The 27,557-nt window shown below is 42.4% G+C and overlaps 1 protein-coding gene across 3 annotated transcripts in view; it reads right to left on the reverse strand.

Moving 5' to 3' along the window:
• The window catches only part of INF2 (inverted formin 2), a 159,661-nt gene that overhangs the window by 53,996 nt on the left and 78,108 nt on the right, over positions 1-27,557 (reverse strand). For 2 of the 3 annotated variants that reach the window (XM_073609961.1, XM_073609960.1), the window contains exons 4-12: positions 23,209-23,368; positions 15,473-15,506; positions 12,947-13,088; positions 11,600-11,741; positions 9,361-10,248; positions 8,639-8,781; positions 8,123-8,184; positions 2,895-2,997; positions 946-1,031 (exon numbers count right to left, since the gene is read on the reverse strand). In XM_073609961.1, the coding sequence (XP_073466062.1) occupies positions 946-1,031; positions 2,895-2,997; positions 8,123-8,184; positions 8,639-8,781; positions 9,361-10,248; positions 11,600-11,741; positions 12,947-13,088; positions 15,473-15,506; positions 23,209-23,368 (1,760 nt within the window). Of the gene's footprint in view, positions 1-945; positions 1,032-2,894; positions 2,998-8,122; positions 8,185-8,638; positions 8,782-9,360; positions 10,249-11,599; positions 11,742-12,946; positions 13,089-15,468; positions 15,507-23,208; positions 23,369-27,557 lie in introns of those variants that run through there. The other variant, XM_073609962.1, reaches the window with a different exon arrangement.

The following is a 27,557-nucleotide window of genomic DNA, read 5'->3' on the forward strand; positions in this document are numbered from 1 at the left end:
ACCAAAAGGGCAATGATTTACCAGAATGTTTTCGTGCAGACATCAGTGACCTGCAGAGAATCAAATAATTCATGAAGCCAGGCAATTGTCTTTTATGGATCGTATGAGCCTTGGCAGGCTGAATAAGTCAGCTTAAAGATATTTAGGTAAAAAATATTGTGATTACCGTGCATAAAGCAGTATATACAACCTTACTTCAGCCAAACTGCTGCTTTAAAAAAAGTAAAAAAATTTATAAAAAGGATAGCAGCATGCTTTTTAAATGTTCTTGGCGCGCCGCTTGCTTTGGGACTCTAAAGCAAGTGGAGTGCTGTTAAAATAAATGGAAGGGGGAAGAAAAATAAACCGGGAAGAGTTCCTCTCAAAGGCAAGTACCAGTGTTGAGCGGAAAGAACTCCATGAAACACTGCAAGCTCTACACTGCTGCCTGCATTTTATGAATGGGCCACAAACTGCAGGTCTTGGTATAGGGTAACTTTGCAATGTATAGCAGATCAAATAGCAGTATCCACTCTCCGCCTCTCCTCTATAAGTACCTAGATATAGTTTGGAAATCAAGGTACTTAAAGCGGAAGTAAACCCATCCAATAACAGTTTAAAAAAAAAAAAACAAACAGTTACTTTTCCGGTATGTGCCGGAAAAGTATCTTCGGTTGTGCTCTCAACCAAACTGTCAAACCATCCAATGGCTGGTGTCATAACTGATCACATGTGCAGCATCATGGCAGTTGTGGATTAAACAGAGGCCAAGAGGACAGCTTCCTTGACTGAACACGATAGGTGGGTTTACTTCCACTTTTCCAGAGTACTCTGTAGCAATTATAAAATCAAATGCTGTTTTAATTCCAAGTGTCAGAAAAATAGCCTCCTAAGGTTCAGCCTCATCAAGCATATTTACTAATATAGGACGTCTCACCAATCTCACAATTATCTAAAGTCACTTACTTGGTCACTCCGAGAAGCAGAAAGTAAAACTGGTCCGCATTTGATAACTTGGAAATATCTTCTTTGAACCCTTTTAAGTTTTCCACCTGTAAATGATAGATGTTAAGGAAAAGGAAAGTAGAGTAGGGATATCTCCCTACTTCAGACAAACCTTTGTAAATCTTTTTTTACCCCAGAGGAACACTTAAAATATTTTTCAGGTCTTGGGGAACCTCTGAAAAGAAAAACAATTCATTGGTAGCCAGTGGGAAGAAATTGTCTTCTCATAGTGGTGGTCAAAGTGCCACCCTTGATAGACAGCTAAAATAGATCATTGGTGTCATGCAGCTGTCTCTGCCAAGTAATGTTGGCCCCAGAATTATGCAGGCACCATCAAATTGGAGATACATCAGCCACAGCTCAAGGAACCTCTAGAACCCCTAGAAATCTCTGGAGAAACCCTGGTTGAGAATGGCCCTTAATAGATATCTAAATCCAAAAACAAAAATGTAATATAAATCGCAGCTAACCAGTCCTTAGATGTGGTGGCTGCATCAGTTTTTTCCAAGCTAAAACCATTTTCAGCAAATGCAAAAAATTCCTGTTGATCTTGTCATAAACTTAGTATGCTTGTCACTTTGGGGCAGCTCAACAGAAACCAAAATGATCTAATCTTTATTTGTGTAAACTGCTAATCCCATCAGCCCTAATAGAGTGTAGGTGAACCAATTAGGTTTGAAGACCAGCCTGGGTGGCAACAGTGAAAATAAATTGAAAAAGCTAATACAGCCAACCCCATCCAAGAACCTTCACACTCTCTAATCACCAGTGATTGTGTGTTGACGCAACAATTAGGAACAACAATAAAAGCCAATTGGGAGGAGATAGGTGTGATTTATAGCGGGAATTCTTAGCCAATCACAGGAGATTTCTGGTTTATGTGGTTGAAAGTGTACTAAAACAACTTGCGTAATTTGGGCGTTAAGCTATACATTTTATAAGGCTACAAACTACTTGTTTAAACAGTTCCAGTTTCAAGAATAATACTATAAAATTACCCTACACAATTTAGACAGCAATCAGACTTCCATAAAATCGTTCTATAGATGACTGGTTTGTGGCATCACATGTTCGAGTAATAAGTCGTGTTTATGCCCAATGCAGATCACTGCTGGGTTCATCAATGGGGGGCATTAGCAACTGTTCAGGAATTAAACAATTTCAGGTATGTCCACAGGTACTTTATGAGATATTTTTACATTTAGCTACAACAGCAGTCGCCAACCAGTGGACCGTGAACCACTGATGGTCCACATGAACATTTTGGTGGTCCACAGGGGTTCTGCCGCAAATCCTTATTGTGGCAGATGTATACCACCCAATGTTGTTTCCAGTGTTGTTCTCAATGTGCGCTGACAGGCAATACTGTCAGCATGCATTGATACCCGATGCCTCTTTTGTAGTTCCGGCTCCTATAAACTCAGAGGGAGGCGCTGGGAGTAGTGCAGAGAGCGGGAGGTGAAGGAGGGGACTTCCAATGGCAGTGCTGATCACAGACTGTGGGATGGAGCACGGAGCAAGTGAAGTCAGATCCAATGATAAATCTGTGTAAGGTAGCAGTGTGATGCAGCGGGGGGAGGCAGGGGGTCAGTCAGAGAGTGGACCTTTGTGTATATAGGGCAGCAGTGTGATCCAGGGGGAGGGGAGCAGAGAGCCAGAGCATTGTGTGTATAAGGAATGCAAATTAAGGTTAGTGATCCGCTGGATTCAAAATTATGAGTTTAGTGGCCTGTGAGGTCTGAAAGTTTGGCGACCACTGATCTAGAACACCATTATTCAATTTTTTTTTACCCCAGAAGAACCCTTAAAAATTATTATACCTACAGTTTGCTGTTGATTGAGAATGACTAGTAGCCAGCCACTATGTCAGTTAAACCACTATAATGACAATGGTATCCAATTAAACTTACTTCATGTTTTTCAGGAAGCAGCTTGAGGAACTGTTTTAGTACTTCAATATCAAACTTTGACCGATCTCCCTTCTCAATCATGGAAACAACTTGTTGATTGGAGCTACAAAGCAGAGAAACAGACAGCAAATGTATTAATGATGTATTGAGTGGATTACGGTCTTAAAAGTCGAGCTCCGGAGAAAACAAAAATCCTTCATTGCAAAAGGGACTACAACCGCATTGCAAGGGTTAAAAGTAAACCTAAAGTTTAGCAATATTTACTTTAATGGTCTGATGCCTGCAAGGGTGCCAATCTTTAGCCATCTTAATTGACAAACGTGGGATGATGTCACGTCTAAGCATGTCCAGGAATTCAGTCATCCTGTTGCATGTCTCTTCTGCAATAAAGAGCCTGCCAGCTTATATTTTTTTTAATTTGAGACCTTAGTTTGGCTTTAAATGGTTAGTTATGGTAAAAAGCACTTTTTCTTACCTAATCAAAGCAGGCTCCCACCCAAATACAACATGTTGTGTCAGGAAATGTTGCATGAAATGACGATGTAGCACCCTGACAGTAGGCTGGGTTGTAGTAGGCTAGGTTGCTAACTAATTTAGTTTGCTAGGTGGTAATTAGCCTGGCTGATTGATAAGAGATTCACTGGCTTTTTTCCTAAGGCCCCTTTCACACTGCGGCGGTGGGTGCGTCAGCGGTAAAGCGCCGCTATTTTTAGCGGTGCTTTACCGTCAATTTGGCGGCGCTATTCGGCCGCTAGCGGGGTTTTTACCCCCGCATTTACCCCCCGCTAGCGGCCGAGAAAGGGTTAAAACCACCGCAAAGCACTGCTGCAGTAGCGCTATGCCGCCGGTATAGCCGCACTGCCCCATTGATTTCAGTGGGCAGGAGCGGTTTAGGAGCGGTGTATACACCGATCCAAAGATGCTGCTAGCAGGACTTTAGCATCCTGCCAGCGCACCGCTCCAGTGTGAAAGCACTCGGGGCTTTCACATTGGAGAGACAGCAGCGGCTCTTTCAGGGCACTTTGCAGGCGCTATTTTTAGCGCTGTAGCGCCTGCAAAGCACCCCAGTGTGAAAGGGGTCTAACTCTGGATTTAATGCACCTCTCTCTTCTGTCACTAGGTGGCATTGTTGCCCGTGGCAGTGGAATGATAAGGGCATAGGGAATCCAGACTAGGAGTGAACAGGTTGACTCAGCTGGCAGGGGTTTCTTTGGTCCCTTGGCCTGCTGGGAGCGCCTATTTATTCGGGAGGAGTCAGGTGATCTGGGTTCTGTGCCACTTGGACGGCTGTCTGGGTGGACACGTGTCACAGGGTTCCAGTTTGCTAGGCTAGAAGCCTGAGGCCTATCCCGGGAGAACCTGGTTGCTAGGCCACCTGAGGCCTATCCAGATTTGAGAGAGGCAGCGTGGGGTTGGGGCTTCAGGCTGGAAGCCCAACCAAGTTTCAGAGGTTCCGCCGGATGGGGGAACTGGATCGTTGCTAGCGGTGAGGGAGAAGCAGTTGCCACAAGGGATGACCACTCCTGTCGCCAGGGGCAAGTGATGATCAAGGCCAGAGGTAAAGGGAGGAATAGTCGCCAGTAAGGGACAGCCATTCCGGTTATCAGAGGCCAGTGTATGGGAGTCTGGAGGAGTACCAGAGCAGCCTTTTCACCAGTCAGGGGCGGTGAAGAAGTGAGAAAGCTTCAGCAGAGTGCCAAGCCAGGGACCCAGCAGTTAGCGTGGGTGAAGCTTGAGGAGTTTACAGTGGGTTTAGCTGTGGAAGAGCTCAGGGGATCTAGTGACATCTGGGATCTTAAAGTCTAGTGAGAGACCGGGAGCTCAGTGAGTGAAGATCGACAGTAGGATACTGTGAGAGAAAATCTATAATGGGTTACCATGAGTTAAGTGTATGGATCTGTATTGACTGTTTAGTTGCCATAGAAGACAGCAGTCCTACAAATACAGTTGCAACATCCAGCTTAAAGGCTCTCAGAATCTGCCAATTACTGTTGCATCTGCCTAAGGGTGTCCTGGCCCTAACCCTCTCTCCCCCAGTTCTGTTTAAGAGACAATACATGACTGCCACCCATGTTTCCAACTTGCAATACACCCACCATGCCTAATAACCCACACTACAAGGAAGGATCGTGAAACAGTGGAAAAACTCCTGCGCTGTTAGCGGACTCCTATACTAAAGGGACACTGCTGCAACACCTAAAAGACTGCTCCAAACAGACAAAACAATAGTATAAGTAGGGGGGTGGTAGTTGCGCTGTGATAGGAATAGGGGGAGGGGGAAAGGGACTATACTAAAGTGCATGTGACAAACATACCAGATGACCTAAAAACCATCAGTCAAAATGGGTAAAAAGAAAAAAGGAGAGAAAGCTGGCATGTGCAAATGAATGGTGAAATACATGGGAATACCACTTAATGGTGTATGAAGAAAGTGCTATCATCAAACAAAGAAAATATATCACAATACATATCAGTAAACAGTGCACATGGGTATGGAAAGCAGCCAGACAAGTGCAAAATCTCAAAGGTGATCATATACAATTCCTATAAACGTGTAGAATATGCTGAAGAATATATCATATCAACAAATTAAATGCATGAATAAACGAATAGATAAAAAATATCAAAAATATATAATCCCAATGGTAAGTGTTGAAAAACTTGGCAGCTAGCAAATATAATCCAAAAATAAAAATTCACATAAAAGAAACAATAAAAAAATATATAAGTAATATCAAAAAAATGTGACAACAGTCCCGCCACCAGATGTGACACTTCTGAATGAAAATCCAAAAAAAATCCAAAACAACAATGGTGCAAGTAAAGGGAGGGGAGTGATCTTCAGTGGGGGCACCTCCGTGTCCACAGGCCCCTTACCTTCAGGATCCTCTGAAGAAGTGACGTGACGTGATGACACGCGTTAGGAGCACGGGACGTTGCCACACAACAGCTGTGACGAGCACGGCGCTCGTGGAGACATTGCCCCCCAGCTGTCTTTGTATGTAAGTGTATGACATTCTGGCTCATTCATTAAAGTGTAATTTATACGGGATCACGCTATGTGCGGTTCTTTGTTTTTTTTATACTGCACTGTGTAACGCTGCATGACGGGCGGTGAGGAGCAGGAGGTGAAGATACGTTGGAGGATCCTTGGCCAGCATTTTGGATCATACGAGCTCGGCGCTCGTGGGTTGAGGCTTGCGCTCATTGGTCACAAGTGAGTGCAACCCCCCCTCTCTCCCCCTCTTCCTACTTTTCCTCCCCTCCTGTGTCCTCCATATCAAACGGAACTATACTATATGCGGTTTATCTTGTTTCTCTGCATATAACATACCGCATCCTTGATCAACGCCATCTGCTGCATTTTTTGGATTTTACTATCTGCTGGGCTTCTAATATATATATGCTATATACCTTACAGCTGTAAGGTAAGGGGCCTGTGGACACGGAGGTGCCCCCACTGAAGATCACTCCCCTCCCTTTACTTACACCATTGTTGTTTTGGATTTTTTTTTTTTATTTTAATTCAGAAGTGTCACATCTGGTGGCGGGACTGTTGTCACATGTTTTTTGATATTACTTATATATTTTTTTATTGTTTCTTTTATGTGAATTTTTATTTTTGGATTATACTTGCTAGCTGCCAAGTTTTTCAACACTTACCATTGGGATTATATATTTTTGATATTTTTTATCTATTCGTTTATTCATGCATTTAATTTGTTGATATGATATATTCTTCAGCATATTCTACACGTTTATAGGAATTGTATATGATCACCTTTGAGATTTTGCACTTGTCTGGCTGCTTTCCATACCCATGTGCACTGTTTACTGATATGTATTGTGATATATTTTCTTTGTTGTTTGATGATAGCACTTTCTTCATACACCATTAAGTGGTATTCCCATGTATTTCACCATTCATTTGCACATGCCAGCTTTCTCTCCTTTTTCTTTTTACCCATTTTGACTGATGTTTTTAGGTCATCTGGTATGTTTGTCACATGCACTTTAGTATAGTCCCTTTCCCCCTCCCCCTATTCCTATCACAGCGCAACTACCACCCCCCTACTTATACAAGGAAGGATGTCAGCTCTCCCTGACTCTGGTGGCCACCAATAGGCCTTTGGAGGTCGGGGATGCCACTACAACTATAATGAGCAATCCACAACCAATTCTGTACAGGGAGAAAAGAAGAAAGCTTCAATTGTTTACCTTATCCTGAACTAGCTAGTTACGTGGGCATCTCTGGCTTCAGTATTTTGAATTACTAACAGGGTTGTAAATTTTAAATGGAGCTTCATTACAAACCATTAAGGGGCCCTCACTTCTCCGCTTTCCATCTTAAAGGCTTTCCTTCTAGTGATAGGGAATCCAATTTCATAGCTTATTTTATAGAGGTTCCCGAACTAAAAACATCCACTCAATTTACCTATGTATTGCCAAATGCAATTTATTCCTGCATAGCTGGGCAGTAATGGGTTCCTATAGTGGTTGTATGGTTAGCTATGACTTTATTTAAACCTTTGATTACTGACCCGCAATAAGCATAAAGTAAGTTAGAGCTCCTGATCTTATTCTTTCAGGTGTGACTCAGAATTCAATGAATTAAAATTTGAAAGTTCCTATGATGCACCACATTCTGAGTCTTCTTTTCTTCCTACAGCAGACTGGAGGGGTCCTTCTTTGGGTCTCAACATTACTACCTGGGTGGCACAGACACTTTTCCTGTTGGCTATCCAGTGGTGGGGTTCCCTCAAGCTTTAGAAGATTGCACATCATGGTGCCATCAGTATGGTTGACCAGGTAATGTACCACTGGTCTCCACACAGGAATAGGGGTTAGCAAGGCATGGATGGCAGACTTGGGTGAGCAGAAGACAGATTCAGAAGGATTTTTTTTAAAGCTTTTGAATGGGTGGGATGGGGGTGAGAGGCAGAGGTATTTCATCTCTGCCCAGAGAAGGACTTTAGGATTCCAGCAATAGCAGCCTTCATATTTGTCTCAGTACAGATTTTTCGCCAGCTTCCAGTGGAAGGTATAGAAGTGAAAACCCCATTGTCCATCATTACTTGTGCTACATGCTCTACAGAGGTTTGGAAGACAAGACTCAGATCTTAAGGTATCTATCGAAAGGACAATTGATGGCCACAGAGAGTCATTTTAAACATTCTTTAACTGTAATGAGATTTATGTAAACAATGAAATCAAATTTAAAAGCTTACCTTTTAAACTGCTTTAAAAATATGTTCAAATTCATATTTTTTTTGGCATCCAAAAAGGAAATCTGTGTAAAATAAGTAGTAAAATAAGAAAATTAAAGTGGAAGGAAAGCCTAACTAACTATTCTTAAAAAGTATTCCCGCCCCCTCTTCCTACCTATCCTGCATACCCTGTATTAAAAGGTCTGTGTACTTACCTATTTTTAATCCGCATCCGGTCCAGTCATGCAGCTCTGGCTCCCCTGTAGCGAATTGCTGCAGCAGGGGAGAGGAGGGAACACCGACAAAGGCTGGGCCATGGTAGCCTATGAGTGATGCCATGGCTCCTGCAATTCACAGCCATTGTCAAGTGCTCCCCTTTTACAGGGGTGCGGAATCACGTGGCCAGACCAGACTAAAAAAGGGATCCTTGTATACAGGATAGGTAGGGGGCAGGGGAAGGAATGTTTTGAAGAATAGTGTTAGACCCATTGCACAGCATACTTTGGAAGTGGTTGGAATGTACCCTAAAAATCATACCTCTTTAGGTGGCTTTTTTGTCAGCGTCGATTCTTTATCTTTTTCTTTGGCTTGTGGAAGACAAAACAGCTGCTCAATGCTGGAATAATTGGGTTCCAAAGTTTCTTCAGAGCTGCTTACTGAAGACCACATTGACTGTCCATCTAAAAGTGAGATTACAGAAAAGTGCAATAACGCATAACAACCAAACAACCGCCTTTGCTGGTCTGCCTGCTCTGGATTGATCAAAGATTGAGATCCTGATGTTTTTCTGCTGCCATTCAAGTAACAGTTCTCTCCCCCACCCTCACTGATGAGCGCTTCTAATTTTGGGAAAGGACAGAGACATGAGCAGAAAAAAATAAAATAAAAAATATGAAACAAGGTTTCTAGCCTTCCACTACTCTAAAATAAAACACATTTTTATTTCAGTCTGCTAACACTGGACAGTTTTCCTCATTTCCGCTCCGGTAAAAAACATTGCTGCAGGATAGGAAGTGAGGGAGCCCTGGATAGCAGTACAAATGCAACAGGAGTTCTAATCCTTCTAAATACTACCAAAACAAAGAAAACGTTTTGGATGGAGATACATTTTAACTATTTCATCATCAGGAAAAAAAAGTAAAAATCAGTTTGGAGCATACAGGAATAAAGTTGCACTCTTCCACATTGCTATATACACACACAACTAGATACAGTACTTGTATCAACTTGAAGGCCTGGAACTTTTTAAAAGGTCTTACCTTTGGCAACATTAGAAGGCAATTTCTGCCAATTCAGTTTCTTCATTTTTATTGTCGGCCTGTTGACCTTGAAGCAAGGTGGTTTGAAGGATCCCAAAGAAAAATCCACACGGGCAACTACAACTTCTCCACTGAAGCCTCCTGGAAGGGGTGGTGGTGGAGGTCCCATGCCAGGAAATGGGGGAGGTGGTGGGATGCCTCCCATGCCAGGAAATGGGGGAGGTGGTGGGATGCCTCCCATGCCAGGAAATGGGGGAGGTGGTGGTGGGGGAATGCCTCCCATGCCAGGAAATGGGGGAGGTGGTGGTGGGGGAGGCATGCCTCCCATGCCAGGTAATGGAGGCGGCGGTGGTGGGGGAATGCCTCCCATGCCAGGAAGAGGGGGAGGTGGTGGAATGCACCCTGTGCCATGTAGAGGAAGAGGAGGAGGTGGTGGTGGAGGAATACCTCCCATGGTAGGCAAGAGGGGAGGAGGTGGAAGACTTGCTCCTACTCCTGTAAGTGGAGGAGGTGGAGAAGGAAAAGAGTTCATGGCAGTGAAAGAAGATGACATCTCATATGGGGGAGGAGGTGGAGGTGGAGGTGGTGATGGAGTAGACTGTACATCAGCACCAAGGGATGGAGGAGGGGCAGGTGAACTTCCAGCTATAGGAATATGGGGAGAAGGCTTTCCAACTGGTACCTTCTGAACATCCCCTGAGTGTTCAAGCAATGCATCTTCTAGAGATAGACTGTTTATTCCTTCTTTGCTGGATTCATACGTAGGTTTGTCCGTTTGTATGCTTACATGAACTTTCTCAACTTTTTTGTCTTGGCTCTTCTGTTTACTTGGGTGTTTTTTTGAAGTTAAGAGCCTATCCATAACTCCCTCAAGGGTGCTTTCTTTACCTGTCAAAAAAAAATATATATATATATATATTAACCACTTGACCTCTGGAAGATTCACCCCCCCCCCCTTCACGACCAGGCCATTTTTTGCGATTTGGCACTGCGTTAGCCTAGCCAATGTTTTACTATACTGTGAGAGATGGAATTTATTCCCTGCTGACAGCAGAAGCAAGCTGCCACGCCTTCGCACCTCCCTACCTGGAAGTGTCGGATCACGTATATATACACGTGATCCGGCGCACAGGTGCCACCCTGTAGCAGTTTAAAATGGCTATAGGGTGGACCTGAAGCAGTTAAAAATATATAATATAAAATTTATAATATACAGTATATGATAATAAACAACTGAAAAAAAGGAGCTACCGCTAAACTGGCAGAAAAATCATTACATTATGTATACTTTTACACAAAGATATCTTCTGTGGCAGTAACCAATGGCTTTATCATTTCACTGCCAAAACTACAACTACTTCTCTCCCAGGAGGGAACAATTACTCATTTTCACCCCTTCACTGACCATTCTTCATGGTTTCTCACCTGCTCCTCTATCTACACAATATAGAAATAACAGATCCCATATTCTGCTTGCCTTCTCAGTGTTTGTTAGGAATCTTGAAGGACCTCTACTACTGGAGTAACTGAAATTCTAGAAGGAAGGATTAGCACCCTATGGGTCTCCATCACCGTCTGCAGAAGCTAAATATCCATTACTAACAATACTAATGGAGCTGCCCCAATGATACATATTCTGATTTTAACAAGTTTGGACTCCTGCTCTGCATATATGTTTTTGGTCAGTGACCTGCTATATAGAGTAGGAATGATAAAAAAAAAAAAAAGTTCTGGAAAGTTAATCAGCTCCCACATTTCCTAATATGGAAATTGGGATCAATTTGACCTGGATTTAAACAAGGACAGTTTAAGTAATCCTCTACTGCAGCAGTACCACATTCACCCACTGTAGGTAAACCCCATTTGGGTGCCCAAGAAGCAGTTTAAGTAAAACTGCAACTATGTTCACCTTTCATGCAGCTATGCTCGATAGGGAGACAACCATGTCACCAAAATTTGCGTAAAAGCAAATTGAAAAATAGCGCCCCTACGCACATGGTCTTGGTTACAGCTTTGCTTCTATCCATCCTAAGTTTAGGATTGAACCTATGAAACTGGGAGGTGCACATTCATTAATGATGACAGATACGCTTGGTAATATTTAAATTAGTCACAGGCTTTGTTGGGGGGGTTATTTGCTGCCACAATTCCTTGGGGGTATGGTGAAGAATTCCACAGTAGACCCCAAGCAGCAAAAATGTTTAAATGCTGTATAGCGGTTGGTCTTTATGGTACCTACAGTCATCTGCAAGCAGTACAGCTCTGTTCACCACGAGCTCCAGGGCCTCCCAGAGAAGGGCACTTGAAGGATGATTGACATCAAACTGCAACAGGCCCTGCAGAATAAAAAGAAGCTGGGCCGATAGCGGTGAACAGCTGATCTGAAAGATACAATAAAAGAAAGGAATGGATTGTACCACACAATATAATAAAGATAAACTGTCTACATTTAGGTAAAAGCATTGTACATTTGGGCTTGCAACCCCTTTATACTCACACAATATTAAGTATGGGAATACAAATTTAGTGTTCAAATTGTGGAAGGCTCTAGATGGGGCTATGTGGCACTGTGGGGAATGGGGGGTTGTAAAGAGGGTTAGGGACAACTGTGGGGAATGTGTCTCTGAAGGGGGCTTGAGATCACTCTAGGCGGTGGGGACTTTGTAGTAGCAGATTAAAAGGGACTACAAACACTGTTGGAAGTATTATAGAGGGCTGGAGGCTCTGCAGCAAGCTAGGGGGCACTGTGGGAGGTTTAGCAGTACTGTGGGGGTTGAGGGCTCTCAGGGGGCCAGGGGCACTGAAAGAGGTTTAGGGGCACTGCGGCCCACTATGGCAGGATGGGTGGCATTCCTTCCACTGACACAAATGATGGTGTCGGTGGGAGTAATCGTGTCCCATCGATGGAGTCAGTGGAAGGAATCGTGCCCCATCGATGGAGTCAGTGGAAGGAATCGTGCCCCATCGATGGAGTCAGTGGAAGGAATCGTGCCCCATCGATGGAGTCAGCGGAAGGAATCGTGCCCCATCGATGGAGTCAGCGGAAGGAATCGTGCCCCATCGATGGAGTCAGTGGAAGGAATCGTGCCCCATCGATGGAGTCAGTGGAAGGAATCGTGCCCCATCGATGGGGCACAATTCCTCCCACTGACACCAAATGATGGGGCACAAATTCTCCCACTGACACAAATGATGGGGCACAATTTCTCCCAATGACGAGGCACTATTTCTCCCAATGACACCAATGATGGGGCACCATTTCTCCCCATAGAAAGATGGGGCATGGTTTACTCCCACTTATGCCAGGACATTCTATACTCCCACTGGCAACAGTCCGGCCCCTCTATAGTTTGAAGGACAGTAAACTGGCCCTTTGTTTAGAAAATTTGGAGACCCCTGGTCTAAGTCATCAAATTTACAAAGTAAACACATTGTAAGCCTGACCTCAACTTGCACATGGAATGTAACAGCTGGTCATACAACCAGTGGAACTGAAATATATTTTCCAATTATATTGGGAATACACATGAGGATTTCCATGTCTTTGCAGGATTTGCCTTTCATGTAACTGAATATGGAAGCATACTTTGTTGAAGAGTGTGGAGAAGACCTCTTGATGATTGTTCATATCAATTCCTCCATATAACTTGAGAAGATCTTCATCATCTTCTGATTTGGCTTCTTCAAAGACATAGACTTGCACTAACAAGTCTTCATCCTCCAAATCTCTGAATGACAAAGAAAACAGACCTAAGATTAGGCAACATCAATAACAGTTATAGAACTGAAGACCTCTGATCAGTAATGATATGGTAGATGGGATTAATTTAAAATCTACTATTATTAAAAGTAAAGACGCTGCTTAGACAAAACAGATTTTTCAGTTATAGCGAATGCTACTTGGCCAAGTTGCACAATAGCTTTAAGGTGGCAAGATTTCTCTGCTGCGATCTCTGTAATGGGAAATAAAGGAGGTTTTGTCAAAACTTGGAATTCATCTTTCCACCTGCTGTGAGTCCCTGAGAGGTACAAGAAACCAGCTTGGCAGTCTCCATGAAAAATGGATACATTGGTTATAGTTGGATGGTCCACTTAAAGTGGCTTACTTCAGAGTTAATATACAGGGTAAATAGAGGACTCCAGCCAAACCTTAAGCGAAGGACACACGGATCGAAAAAGGTCAATTCGGCAGTCACCAACCGACTTTCCGCACCCTCTGTACAGCTCCTCGTCTGACAGAAGCCAGTCTTCTGTCGAACAAACATGCTGGAAAACCAGCATCTGATCAGCGCTTGCAAGCCAATGGCCGAACGCGGACTGTTGTGTTCTGGCAGTGGGGGGGGGGCAGATCCCCTGCCAGAACACAATAGCTCAGTGGGGAGATTACCACACTAAGTAAGGCGATCTGTAAGCTTTTTTTGCGTTCAGCCCACTGGGTTAAACAAAAAAAACTTTTTCGTGTACCCAAGCATTAGTTAGTCTTTTTACACAGCACAAGAGCCAAGCAGCAGAAAAGAGATTCAATATAGCAATCTGATTGTGTGGCAGAGTTAATAATACTAATACTTGTTGCCAATCCTATTTATTAACCTACATCGACTGTTGGGACCCCTCACATCCTAAATTATCCTTCAGAACCCCAAAACTCTAGGAGCTCATTATATTATGCGGACAGTGACCATAGCCTTCATAGTCACACTCTGGCATACCTGCTCCTGCTCCTTCCTTTTGACCCCAATGGGACTGGTTTCCTTTAAAACTAGGTCAATATACTACATAAACTGCAAAGTGGCACCCTGTAAAAGAATAGGCTGAATACTTACCTCCCTAGGGGGTGGTAAAGTAAATCTTAGCAAGGGTTAAGCTGGCCATAGACAGAGCAAATTTCTTTCCCGCAACCCATGGGTTGCAGGAAAGAATAATAGTGTGATTCCCCCTTCAACAACAGACTACATCCCTCTCGCTGAGCCATTGTGTTTTCCTGGCAGTGATTACTGCTGGCGGCTATAATAGCCGCTAACAATAATTGCATTTAAAATCCAACAGGCTGGTTGAACCCAAGTTGATCGACCAACTTGGGTACATTCAGCCTGCCCATACATGGTTCAAATCATGGCCGGTCCCTGTTGATCCAGACGAAATTCAAACCGTCTATGGCCAGTATTACAGACACTGCTATCTGATTCTTCAGGGCATGTTGGATAGCTCGCCCCCCCGCTAGGAGTTGTGGTTTCTTCCGCCAAACCCTCATGTCACTATTCTGTGCTGTAATGATGAGGTGGACAGTGGGAAGAACCATGGTGAGCAGCTGGGGACAGGGCCGCTAATAAGGCAGTACAGCCAGCCCTCCTGTACTGGGCTCAGGCCCCATCAGTTCAAAAGAGGGGCCCAGGCACTTGTTGAGCAGGCAGTCTGGCTGTATTGTCTTATTGCAGACACCGATCCTCTTCTGCCTCCCCCCTGCAGCGCTACCAGTTTCTCCTCTCCAGCTGCAGAGGGATTGGTTCTAGCACATACACCCCTTCCATATGCTGTCTGGGCCCCCAGTGTGCCCCTTTCCCCCACAGCATTGCCAGCTTCCTCCTTTTGTCTCCCGCCGGAAGCTGCTGCAGGCACACAGGGTGATGTTTCAAGACGGAGAGCAGGGGAAGGGGCCAGTAAATATGTCATTTACTGGCCCCTTCCTGTCCTGAATGAACACAGTGAGCGATTTCTACCAATCACTCCTGTGTCCATTCATCACTGAAGCATAGTTCACTGTGTTTAATATGCTTCAGTTTGTGAATGAGCAGAAAGCCTCTGGGCGCTTCCTATTCATTCATCTGAGGCTACAGAGAAAAGGACTGATAAATTTATGTCCTTGATCACTTTTGGACGGTGGAAGGGGGCCCTGTCAGGTAGGCTGTATGGGGCCCCGTGATTTCTAACAGCAGCCCTGGCTGGGGACATGCTTTCCAAAACTCCTGGAAATGTACGATAGCAGCACCTAGGACATGTAAGTATTCAGCCAGTGACAGGGTGGCCGTAAGTTGAACACTTTCACGTTAGCCAAAAACAAAAAAAGGAAGTTTAGAAACATTTGTAATAAGCATGTTTTGAAAAATTGTTTTACCTTAATTTTGTCAACACATCCAGCAGCTGAAGACCTGAAAAGTACAGAGATTAATTCCTTCTTCTTTGTAAATATACTTAATTATTTATATAAAACTTTTTGATCAGCAGCAAGTCCTACAGTAATCCCTCCCAGACATAGGTGACTGCTCTTACAAGACAACTCTATGTATTGCATTCATAGGAAGCTGTTCTAGCGGTGGTCATTCTAGCTCAGGTCCGATAATTAGGTCACCTGATTGCATGTTGTAGGAAATGCAATATATTACATCTGCGCATCACTATAGGCCTCAGGCACACTGGGTGTTTAGCCACAGTGAAGAGGCTCTGGTGTTTAGGTGGCGGTGGAAGGTACAGGCGGTTTTTGTGGTGTAGCACTGCCCAGCTTAAATATAAACAAGAGATATATATATATATATTATATGCCAACATTTTGAGATGGGAATGAGGGGACAACTACTATCAAACGTATGTAGGCATAGGAAACGCCCCCTGCCACACCCCCCTAGAGAATTAACCCCCAAAAAAGGTTAAATAAATCCACTTTTTTTTACCACTACCATTCCTTCATATTGGTTTTTAAAATGTACAAATGCAGCAATTTGGAAATTGAATGAAAGGGTTAGCACTGGGAAACACTTTTTGAAAAATAAAAAGTGCATTTTGCATACAATATAGATCAGACCAAAATGAGGGACAAATGAGGGGGAAAGAGGGACAGAGGGACATTGCTCCAAATCAGGGACAGTCAGGAGATATATATATATATATAAATCAAATGGAATAGTGTAGTTATGTATATATCTCCGCTGTAGCCTCATGCACACTAATCTTATCGTGTGTACCGGGCATTACTCTCTCCAAAATGAAAAAAAAAAAAAAAAAATAATATGGGGGTAGTTCCACTTTGACTCCAAATCTGCAGGGGTTTGGGTCTGATTGCTCAGGTCAACAGTCTAAAATACAATGAATACGTGCATGCAATTTTCTTTCAGACTTTTTTTTTTTTTTTTTTAATTTCAGGAAAAGTAAGTGATCATAATAATGCAAACTGATCAAATGCATGTAATATAAAATCACCGACTAATACAATATATATGAACAAGCCCCACACATGGAAGGCTATATACACAGAGACATGCTTACTGAATCTGATGCTTTTCAGAATAGCATTTACAAGCAAATATTAAAAATACTTATTTGTACTGTGTATGTGTATAAAGCAAGTCCCTTTACACGCAGGCGCAAACATTTATAAATAATAGCCAGTTATATATTTACAAGTAATCCCAGCAAATAAATATATACGTCAAAAATTTTACTTTACGCGTCCCTGGATTCATCAATCAACAGCCATGATAGGGTCATATTCGTCATGAAACATAAATAACAATCGATCATCAGTGAAATCTTTACTCATAGAACAGCAGAGACAACCTTCACCACCAGAACCGCCTTTCAACCCCAATACAACCAAGTTCACCTGAGCTGAGGTTACAGAATACAAACAGCATGTGACCTTTAAGCTTGATGGGAAATGTTCTTATGTATGGATGAATCTTTCAACAGTTTTACTCCAGGTATCAGTTCATGATGGCATATTTCTCTCTTTAATACAAAATTAACTTTTAAAGTAGAAAGTGTTTTATTTTTTTTGCAGTTGTGCTCTGCTGATGGCTTTCCTTGGAGGGAGTCAGGGGGAATCCTGAGATTGGTACAGCAGGTGATCATTAAGTGCATTGATTGACATGCTTGTATTTCGGCATTTACCCTTCATTCTCCACCAGAGGGCGATGTTTGCCTTTAGTTCGTTTTAAAGTGACCCAGGTTTTGGAAATGGCATTTAACCCTTTAATGACAAATGTGCTTCGTGCATGTTGTAATATATTGTTAGGCCTGGTTCACACCTATGCTTTTTTTCAGTGCGTTTTCTGAAATGTCTTTATATATAAGAGAAAGATATACAACACATTGTTTCTTTCAGTGCATTCAGTTTTGCAGAAATGCATTACAGTCCATAAGGCTCGGTTCACACCTATGCAGTTTGCTTTTGATCCATTTCTGCAGTGCAATTTGAACACATTTTTCTTTTTTTGGCCAATTTGTTGTTGGGTGGATTAAAAAGTGCAAAATGCAAATTGCTGCAAAAACGCACTACATGCTTTTCTGCAGCTTCTCCATTGAAGTCTATTGAACCAACTAAAAAAGCCCCTGACTAGGGTTGCCACCTCATCCCTTTAGGCTCGATTCACATCTATGCATGTTGCTTTTGAGCGTTTCTGGAGGTTTTTTTGTGATGCTTGCCACATTTTTGAGCAGCGTTTTTACAGCTTTTTTGCAGTGTTTTTGCCGCTTTTTGCGTTTTATTTTCAGCTTTTTTTTTTTTTTTTTTTTTTTTTTTTTAATTTATTTGAAAAAAAAAGGGTTTTCCATTACAACAAACATATAATAAGGGAACAAGGAATGTTATCATAAATAAAAACACATAAATACCTATCCCTATATTATCATTCTAATGTGCGTCAGTTCAACCCGCCCTTATGCTATAGGCTTCGAGAATAGTTTTCTTCCTTTTTCCCCCCATTCACTCTCCCACCCCCCATCCACTCCCCATCATACACTTTGCCATACATTTTATTATTCATTCAATCATCCCCCCCTCCCCAAGTCATCCACAACCCACCCCTCCTATTAATCCAACTCTATCCAGATCCAGCCATGCTTTCCATATTTTTTCGAATTTCTTAAAGTTACCCCTCTTCTTGTATATATATTTCTCTCTGCAGATCACCTCTCTAACTGCATTCACCCATTCTGAAACCGTCGGTGCTTCCTTTCTCTGCCAATACTGTGCGATAAGCTTTTTACCCTGAAACAGGCATCTAATCCTTGCTGTCTGTATATCCCTTGAGGCCACCTTATCCCCCGTTAATCCCAACAGGCACTCCCTCGCCTCTACTCTCAATGACGTCCCAAACACCAGATTTATCCTTTCCACGATCCCTTTCCAATATATATATATAGTTTGGGGCATCGCCAAAACATGTGGATCAGGTCTCCATACCCTCCCCCACACCTTTGGCACTTTGGGTCGGGCCTCTTACCCCACTTAAATAATTTCAATGGTGTGTAATATGCCCTATAGGAAAGATAAAAATGGGACATCACCTGTGAAGGAGAAAGAGTGACCCTTGGCCCCAGCGACAGAACCTGCTTCCATTGATCATCGGACAGTGCCCCCATATCTCCCTCCCATTTGATCCTATTTTTGTTTTCCACCATGCCCCCCTGGGCTGAAGCCTTCAGGCATCCGTACATTTCAGAAATCAACCCCTTCGTAGTATGTACATCAATAAGCTTTCTCAAAGAGGTCATTTCGCACCACACTGGTGCATCCTTCCCAAATTGTGCCTCTAGGGCATGCCTGAGTTGCAAATACCTGTAACAAGATCTATTAGAAATTGCATACTCCTCTACCAACTCCTTATAAGATTTTAACCTCCACTCTCTATATACCTGTGCCAGGCAAATTTTCAGCTTTTTTTAACTGTATACAATCTAAAAAAAAAAAAAAAAACGCAAAACACTGCAAAAACGCTGTAAAAACGCTGCACTTGCGTTTTTGATGTTGGTCCATTGAATTCTATTACATGCAAAACACTGCATTTTGCATGAAAAAAAGTCCCTGACCTTCTCCAAAAACGCAGAGGTACAAAAAGGCATTGATGTGAACATGTTCCATAGAAACCCATGTTAAAAAATTCCCATGCATTTCTGCAAAATGCATCAAAAAACACGCTAGTGTGAATGGAGCCTTAAACCCGAACACATATGAATTACACAGGTTCTGAGGCTAATTTAATGCAGATAAGGCACCAAGTGAGTTTAATTACCACCTTAATCAGCCACAGAACTTGTGTATTTAATATGTATTCAGTAAGGATGAGCTCAGGCGTGTTCGCACAGCCCACGTGCAGAGCCCGCCAGGAAGTCGGCACTGCGCTAATCACAAGCAGTGAGACATTTCCCAATCTCTGTAGCCGCACATCGGGAAATGTCTCACTGCCTGTGATTAGCGGCTGTGCAATGTCGACTCCCTGGCGGGCTCTGCACGTGCGGCTTGCGAACTTGCCCGAGCTCATCCTTAGTGTTCAGTTTTAAAGGGATATGGCGGCAACCCTATCCCTGACTCTTTCTAAAAACTCAGCGGCTGAAAAAAAGCATACGTGTGCACATGTCCCATAGGAAACCATTTTAAATGTGCGTTTCTGCAAAAAGGCAATAAAAACACATAGGTGTGAACAGAGCCTATCATGGCTTCCTATGGGTCATGTTCACATCTCTACGTTTTCACCAATGCATTTTTTTGGAAAGGGTCAGGTTACGTTTTTGGTTTCATAGACTTCAACGGAAATGCATAAAAAATGTAGTGCTTGCGTTTTTGATGCGTTTCTGCTGCCTTTTTGCTGGTTTCTCCTGCATGACAACAGACATCTCCCAAAAACGCAAGCTGCATTAACCACTTGCCGACCGGCTCACGCCAATATACGTCGGCAGAATGCATGGCTGGGCAAAACAACATATGGGTACGTTGTTCCCTTTAAGAGCCGCTGGAGGCACGTGCACCCGCCGCCGGCCACCCACGATCGCGGGCACGAGAGCCAGCATGGGGATCACATGCATTGAGAGTCCTTCAGGTGCCTTTTGGCAAACTCCAGGCGGGCTGTCCTATGCCTTTTACTGAGGAGTGGCTTCAGTCTGGCCACTCTACCATACAGGTCTGATTGGTGGAATGCTGCAGAGATGGGTTTTTTCTGGAAGGATCTCCTCTCTCCACAGAGAAATGGTGGAGTTCTGTCAGAGTGACCATTGTGCTCTTTGTCACCTCCCTGACTAAGGCCCTTCTCCCCCCGATTTTGACGGTCAGGTGTTAGGGTTTCCCCTGGAAGAACAAGGTTAGGACTCAGGGATTGGAATAGGGACCACCCCCAAAGGTCAAAGGTCAGCAGGCGTGTCCCCCAGAGGTAAAAGGTCAAGAGGTGTGGCTGACCCACCCCCACCAAAGTGTTCTGCCTACCCCAACTAAGTCGGGGCATCAGCAAGTTGGGGAAAGCGGGTAGCAAAATGTGGAAAAGGTGAAGCGCTGTGAATTCTTTCCGAATTCACTGAAGATAAGTGGTGGTCAACTTGAAAATAATAGCAGCCCTCAAATGTGGTCCCTGACACTTCCAAAGGGTCACATAATAGCAGCACATTTAAATATGTTAAGGTGCACTGTGTTGAGTTAGGTGGCCATTAACGCACCTCAACATCTAAACATTTTGGTCCTGGGGTATTTTTTGCAACATACCGCAATGAATACTAAAGAGAAAGTCATAATAAATGTTAGTGGATGCAACAAAAAAACCCCCTCCAGCACTGGTGTCAGTAATTGCAATGATAACCCCCAGCATTGGTGCCAGTGGGCACAATAATAACCCTCAGGAATAGTATCAGTGACCCTAATACTAATCCCTAGCAATAATGTCAGTGACCCCAATAATAACCGCCAGTATTTGTGTTGGTGACTGCAGTGCTATTTAACCACCCCCCCCTTTATCACTGGTTATTGGCAGTGCTTTTTTAACCCCCCCCCCCCCCCATTGGTGTTCACTTCAGCAGTAGTGAAATTTTATGTAGAACTTAAGCTCCATTCACACCTGTGCGACTTGTCATGCAACTTTGAACAAGTCATTCCCCATGTTTTCCAACGATAGCCATTAATATATGCGAGTGATAAGTTGCAGCGATTTCAAAGTAGTTCAAGCACTACTTTGGTCCAAATTTCATGCAACTTGAGGGCCATAGACTTCAATGTTAACCCTCAGAAGTTGCATGAAAGTTGTACCTGAATGTTATACAATGCAACTTGTGTGCAACAGTTGTCCATTATCACTGGTCAAAGACAAAGTCGTATCCAAGTTGCACCCATCCAAAGTTGTGTCAAAGTTGCACTCAAAAGTCGGCGCAACTTTGGAGTCGTTCAAGTGTGAATGGAGCCTTATGCCTCGTACACACGATCGGATTTTCCGAATTTTGTTCGAAGGGTATTGGCTCCAACTTGTCTTGCATACACACGGTCACACAAATGTTGGCCAACAATTACGAACGTAGTGACGTACTACGTGTTTTTTTCCAGCTCTTTAGCGCCACCCTTTGGGCTCCTTCTGCCAATTTTTTGTTAGTAGAAGTTTGGCGAGTGTTGATTCACGCTTTTCTTTTCACGTTTTTCATTTAGCGCTTTTCAGTTCGTGCTTTGCAGTTCATTTTTGAACGGCCATTCGTCAACCGGTCAGAGGAGATAACGTGTTATTTATTATTGGCTTTGGAGTTATTGCTTTGAAATTATTTTTTTGGTTGAATAATAATGATTGGATTTGGTATATTTTTGGATGCATAGAATGCACTTTTTGGTTAAGTTCTATTGGCAGATAGCATGTGTAATTTATTTTTTTAAATGTACAATAAAAATATTGTGTAGAATAATAATTGGCTATGTGTTTTACTTCAAAATGACAGTTTGGGAGTAGTCAGTTAGATTTAAAAAAAATACAATGTAAAATTAACAAGGGACACCAACATAGTTGTATCTTTAATCTTATAAACTACAGGATAATGGTGTTGTGGTAACTTGCCCAAATAAAAAAAATAAATAAACAAACATAATAATATTATTCTTGACATCACTAGAAAAAAAAAGCCTTTGAAAATTTGTTTGCAATAACTCCATCAGTATCACCAGCAAAGCAGCTTCATTATTATCCCATTAAAGAAGAAGAGAATTGTGCGCTGCATTTGGAGATTTCATAATTTGCCACGTCATGAATGTTAATTCTCCATTACGCCCGCTAGTTTACAAGACCGATCGCTTCTGTTTCCGAGCATGCGTGTTTGTACTTTGGACTTTTGTCCGACGGACTTGTGTACACACACTCGGACAATCCGACAACACTCATTTGTTGGCGGAAAATTTGAAGACATGATAGCCAACATTTGTTGGCGGAAAGTCTGGCAACGAATGTCCGATGGAGCATACACACGGTCGGACTTACCGCCAACAAGCTCACATCCAACATTTCCTGTCGGAAAATCCGATCGTGTGTACGCGGCATTAGCCTACTTTCACGCTGAGGCGGGGGCTTTAGAGATAAAGCGCCGCTGTTAAAGCGGCACTTTTCAGTGCTTTTAACACCCGCTGGCGGCCAAAAAAAAGGGTTAAAAGCGCCCGCACAGCGCTTCCAACATCAGTGCCTGACCTCAGAAATGTGCTTCTGGTAGATTGATTAAACATTCCCATAGACACACTCCTAAACCTTGTGGACAGCCTTCCCAGAAGAGTTGAAGCTGTTATAGCTGCAAAGGGTGGGCCAACTCAATATTGAACCCTAGGGACTAAGACTGGGATACCATTAAAGTTCATGTGCATGTAAAGGCAGGCGTCCCAATACTTTTGGTAATATAGTGTATATTCAAATAAAAGCTTTGGTGCCCGGAGTTCACCTTTAAGTTTCTCTAAAGAGAACACCTCCACTTCTTTCATAGTTTTATACCTCGGCTTTGGGCCTCACAGCGGTTTTCTCCTTCTAATCTTACCTTAGTAAACATTAGCCCTGTATAAGACAACATTAAATATGTATCCCATATATTTCCCAATGAGGGGGAAAGCATGAATAAATGTTATTTTTGCAGAATTATTACCTATAATTTCGTTCCTCAGCTGCACACGAATCCTCAGCTCTTCCGTTCCGAAAATGATGGCGTTGATGACGCTGAGCAGCGTGACCATGTAGGGAACATTATCCGTGGCTGAAAGCTCGCTCATAATGACACTAAATCGATATTGCTGGTTCTTCACTGCCTGTTAGTGGAAAGGAAATCTTCTGTGAAGCTCTATCATTATGTTAAAAAGGATTTTCTCTCTCTCTTTTTTTTTTTTTTTCCCTTCTTTTCAGTGATAAAAAATATTTTAAAAGGACATCAGATACAATAGGAGAGCAGACTTTCAATCACAAAATAATAATTAATTTGGGCCTATACTCTGTGTACGACTCTGTATACAGCATGCAGGTAGAATGGAGCGCACGCATCTTTGCGCATGTCATTTTGATAGACAGCCCTATGTGTGAGAAACATCCTAAAGAAGCCCCTGACCCTTTCGCGAAATCACGCCACACAAAAACGCATGGTGCTACGAAACTATCTGTTTTGATGCATGGCTTAGCGGATGCGCAGAGGTGTCATTAACCGCTTAGTGACCGCCCCGCTTACATTGTGCCAAATCACATACCTAGTATGAGATCTGACACTTCCGGGTCTGGGGTGCGTGCACGCCGCCGGCGACCCGCTCCCGCTGTGATTGGACCCACCGATTGTTCGGGACACAAGCAGAACGGCAGTCTGTCCATGTAAACAAGGCAGATTGTCATTCTGTCAGCAGGGAAGGCTTTGATCCTGTGTTTCTGTGGATCTTTGCCTTCCCCTAGTCTAAGCACCTTCCACACAGTGAGTAAGCACAGCCTAGACCAGGGATATGCAATTAGCGGACCTCCAGCTGTTGCAAAACTACAAGTCCCATCATGCCTCTGGGTATCATACTTGTGGCTGTTAGAGTCTTGCTATGCTTCATGGGACTTGTAGTTCTGCAACAGCTGGAGGTCCGCTAATTGCATATCCCTGACCTAGACATACATTTAACCCTTTGATCGCCCCAGTTAACCCCTTCCCAGCCAATGTCCTTAGTACAGTGACAGTGCATCTTTTTTTTTTAGCACTGATCACCACTGTATTAGTGTCACTGGTCCCCAAAAAGTGTCCGCTTTCCCCACCGCAATATCGCAGTCCCGCTATAAGTCACTGATCGCCCCCATTACTAGTGAAAAATAAATAAATAAAAACATCCCATAGTTTGTAGGCACTAACTTTTGTGCAAATCAATCAATATACGATTATTAGGATTTTATATGTAATATGTAGTAGAATACATATTGCCCTAAATTGATTAATTTTTTTTTTTTTACATCTTTTTATCGGATATGTTTTATAACAGAAAGTAAAAAATATTGTTTTTTTTTTTTTTTTTTTTAAATTGTTGGTCTTTTTTTGTTTATAGTGCAAAAAATAAAAGACCACCAAAAGAAAGCTCTATTTGTGGAAAACCAGGACAAAAATGCTATTTGGGTACAGACCACGCTATTGTCAGTTAAAGTAACACAGTGCCGTATCGCAAAAAATGGCCTGGTCAGGAAGGGGGTAAAAACCTGTGAAAAGGGTGAATTCACACAAGAATGGAGAGCGATTCACCTCTCTGGCAGCTCTCTGCAGTAGGGGGCAGTGAGGCGCACGATTCAGCACATCCCGCAGGCTCCCTTTTTTTTGTTTTGTACAAACTTTATTTTAAGTGCACAAAATGTACACACAGCGTGATAAGCTGCAATAAAATGCCTAGGCTACATTGCAGTGTGAATGGGACACAAAGAAAACAATTGTTTCCTCTGTGTCCTTGCGGTTTGACAAAGGGTCCACGCCCCACAACGCATAACCATGCCTATTAACGTCACAGGACAGAGGATAATCAACGCTCTAGGTTGGTTTCCACATATATCACCTCCACTGCACGCTGGCAGGTGCTGGCCCTGTTCATCACAGGCTTGACAGTAGAAGAGAAGAATCTGGTTGGCCGCACATCTAAAAAAAATCACTTTTATTTAGACATATTCAAGAAAGACTCTCCACACTACATTGAAGGAAACATTGCACTCCAGCTTATGCGTTTCATGCCAACATCAGCACTAGCTATGCCTAAGCGCTGATGTTGGCGTGAAACGCGTCAGCTGGAGTGCTATGTTCTCTTGAATGTAGTGTAGAGAGTCTTTCTTGAATAGGTCTAAATAAAAGTGTTTTTATTGGATGTGCGGCCGACCAGATTCTTCTATTCTACTGTCATCATGGCCATCTTGTGGGCCTACAACGCTTCCTTGTTGTCCTCAGTTGTTCTCATCCATGTGATATGCATAGACAGTCTGCTGTCTCTGTTGGCTCTTCCTTGTGTTTACCTGGTTTACTAGACATTCGTTTCGTTCCCAAATTAGTTTTTTTTAACATATTTCGACTAATTCGTAAATATCAGAATTTACGAAAATCCGTTTAACAAATTTTTCCAATTATTCGTAAATTCAAATATTGTAAAATTCGGAAATTCGAAAATCTGAAAATAAGAACGAAAATTCAAAAGAACAAAAATAAGAATGAAAATTGGAAAACCCGAAAAATTTAAAAATCTGATATAATAACTAACTAATAATAACTTAACTATTACGAGCTATTAAATTACAGGTATTGGAATTTCCTTTCAACTTTGGCGGTTATTATTGTTATTATTATTATTTATTTGTTCCGTTCCATTCGAATAATTCATAACTACGGATAAATTTGTATTTGTTATGTTGACTAACAGACAAATACGAAAGGAAATTCCAATACCTGTAATTTAATAGTTTGTTATTATTAGTTAGTTATCTTTTTGAATTTTCGTTCTTTCAAATTTTCAGATTTTCTTTCCTTTTTTCGGATTTTAGAATTTTAGAATTTCGATCAGAACGAATGACCCGAAAAACTAAAAAAAAAATAAATATAAGACGAATGAAACGAAAATGAACAAATTTTTCGGCTGTGCACATGTCTATGGTTTACTTCCTGGTTCCAACCACCTTTCCTCACCATTGACCACCTGGAAGGTTGCCCCCTGCTGGAGATTTATCGATACGCTTTTTAATATCTTGTAAATTTGAACGCATATTTACTGTTTTTCATTTCATAAATATGTTTTAATAAATGCTACACTTAGCATTTAGTGGTGCTTTTCTCTCCTTTTTGTTTTTACATGGTTTGCTGGTGGGAGCCTTCCTAGATCCTGCTTGGAAGAGAGACAGCTGATGCTGCTATAGTGGGAACTTTATGCCACAGTGTTTTTTAATGGACTTTATTTAACCACTTTGTCTCTGGAAGGTTACTTCCGGCACTGCGCTACTTGAACTGGTAATTGTGCGGTCATGCAACAACTTACCCAAACAAAACGTATATCATTCTTTTCACACACATAGAGCTTTCTTTTGGTGGTATTTGATCACCACTGAGTTTTTCATTTTTTGCGATATAAAATTAAAAAAGACCGAAAATTTTGAAAAAAAAAAAAAGTTTACTTTCTGCTATAAAATATATCCAATAAAAAAATATAAAAATAAAATTTCTTCATAAATTTTGGCTAAAATGTAATCTGCTACATGTTTTTGATTAAAAAAAAAAAATCACAATAAGTGTATATTGATTGGTTTGTGTGAAAGTTAGTGTCTACAAACTATGGTGTGTAATATATATATATATATATATATATATATATATATATACTGGAATTTTTATATTTGTATTTTTTAATACTACTAATGGCGATAATCAGAGATTTATAATGGGACTGTGTTAGTGCGGCGGGTAGCCTGAACCTAACTGACGCTGGAAGGGAACTTACTAACTGTCACTGACATCACCAGCAACATTAAAGAGGAAGTAAACTCTGATGGGTTTTACTTCCTCTTTATTTCCCTGCAAAGGTAAAGCATAATGGGCTACTATGCATCGCATAGTAGCCCATTATGTGTCACTTACCTGAAACCGAAGCCTGCGATGTCACCGCTGTCCCCACTAGCAGCGAGCGTCCATCTTTACCCCTCCTCCTTCCGGGGGCCGCGAACTCCAGCTCTGTGACTGGCCGGAGTCGCCAGTCACGGCATGACCCCTTTAGAAACGGCACGATCTGCCCTTTCTAAAGTGCGCATGCGCCGTAGACATCGGCGCATGGCTTTTTTGTAAATATCTCCTAAACCGTGGAGGTTTAGCAGATATTTCCAGCACCTACAGGTAAGCTTTAATATAGGCTTACCTGTAGGTAAAAGTGGTTGTACAGGGTGTACAACCACTTTAATATAGCAATCAGTGCTCTTACTATACACTGTCACTGTACTAATGACATTGGCATGGGAGGGGTTAACACGTAG

This window comes from Aquarana catesbeiana, linkage group LG13, assembly GCF_042186555.1.
Source record: "Aquarana catesbeiana isolate 2022-GZ linkage group LG13, ASM4218655v1, whole genome shotgun sequence".
Classification (NCBI taxonomy): Eukaryota; Metazoa; Chordata; class Amphibia; order Anura; family Ranidae; genus Aquarana; species Aquarana catesbeiana.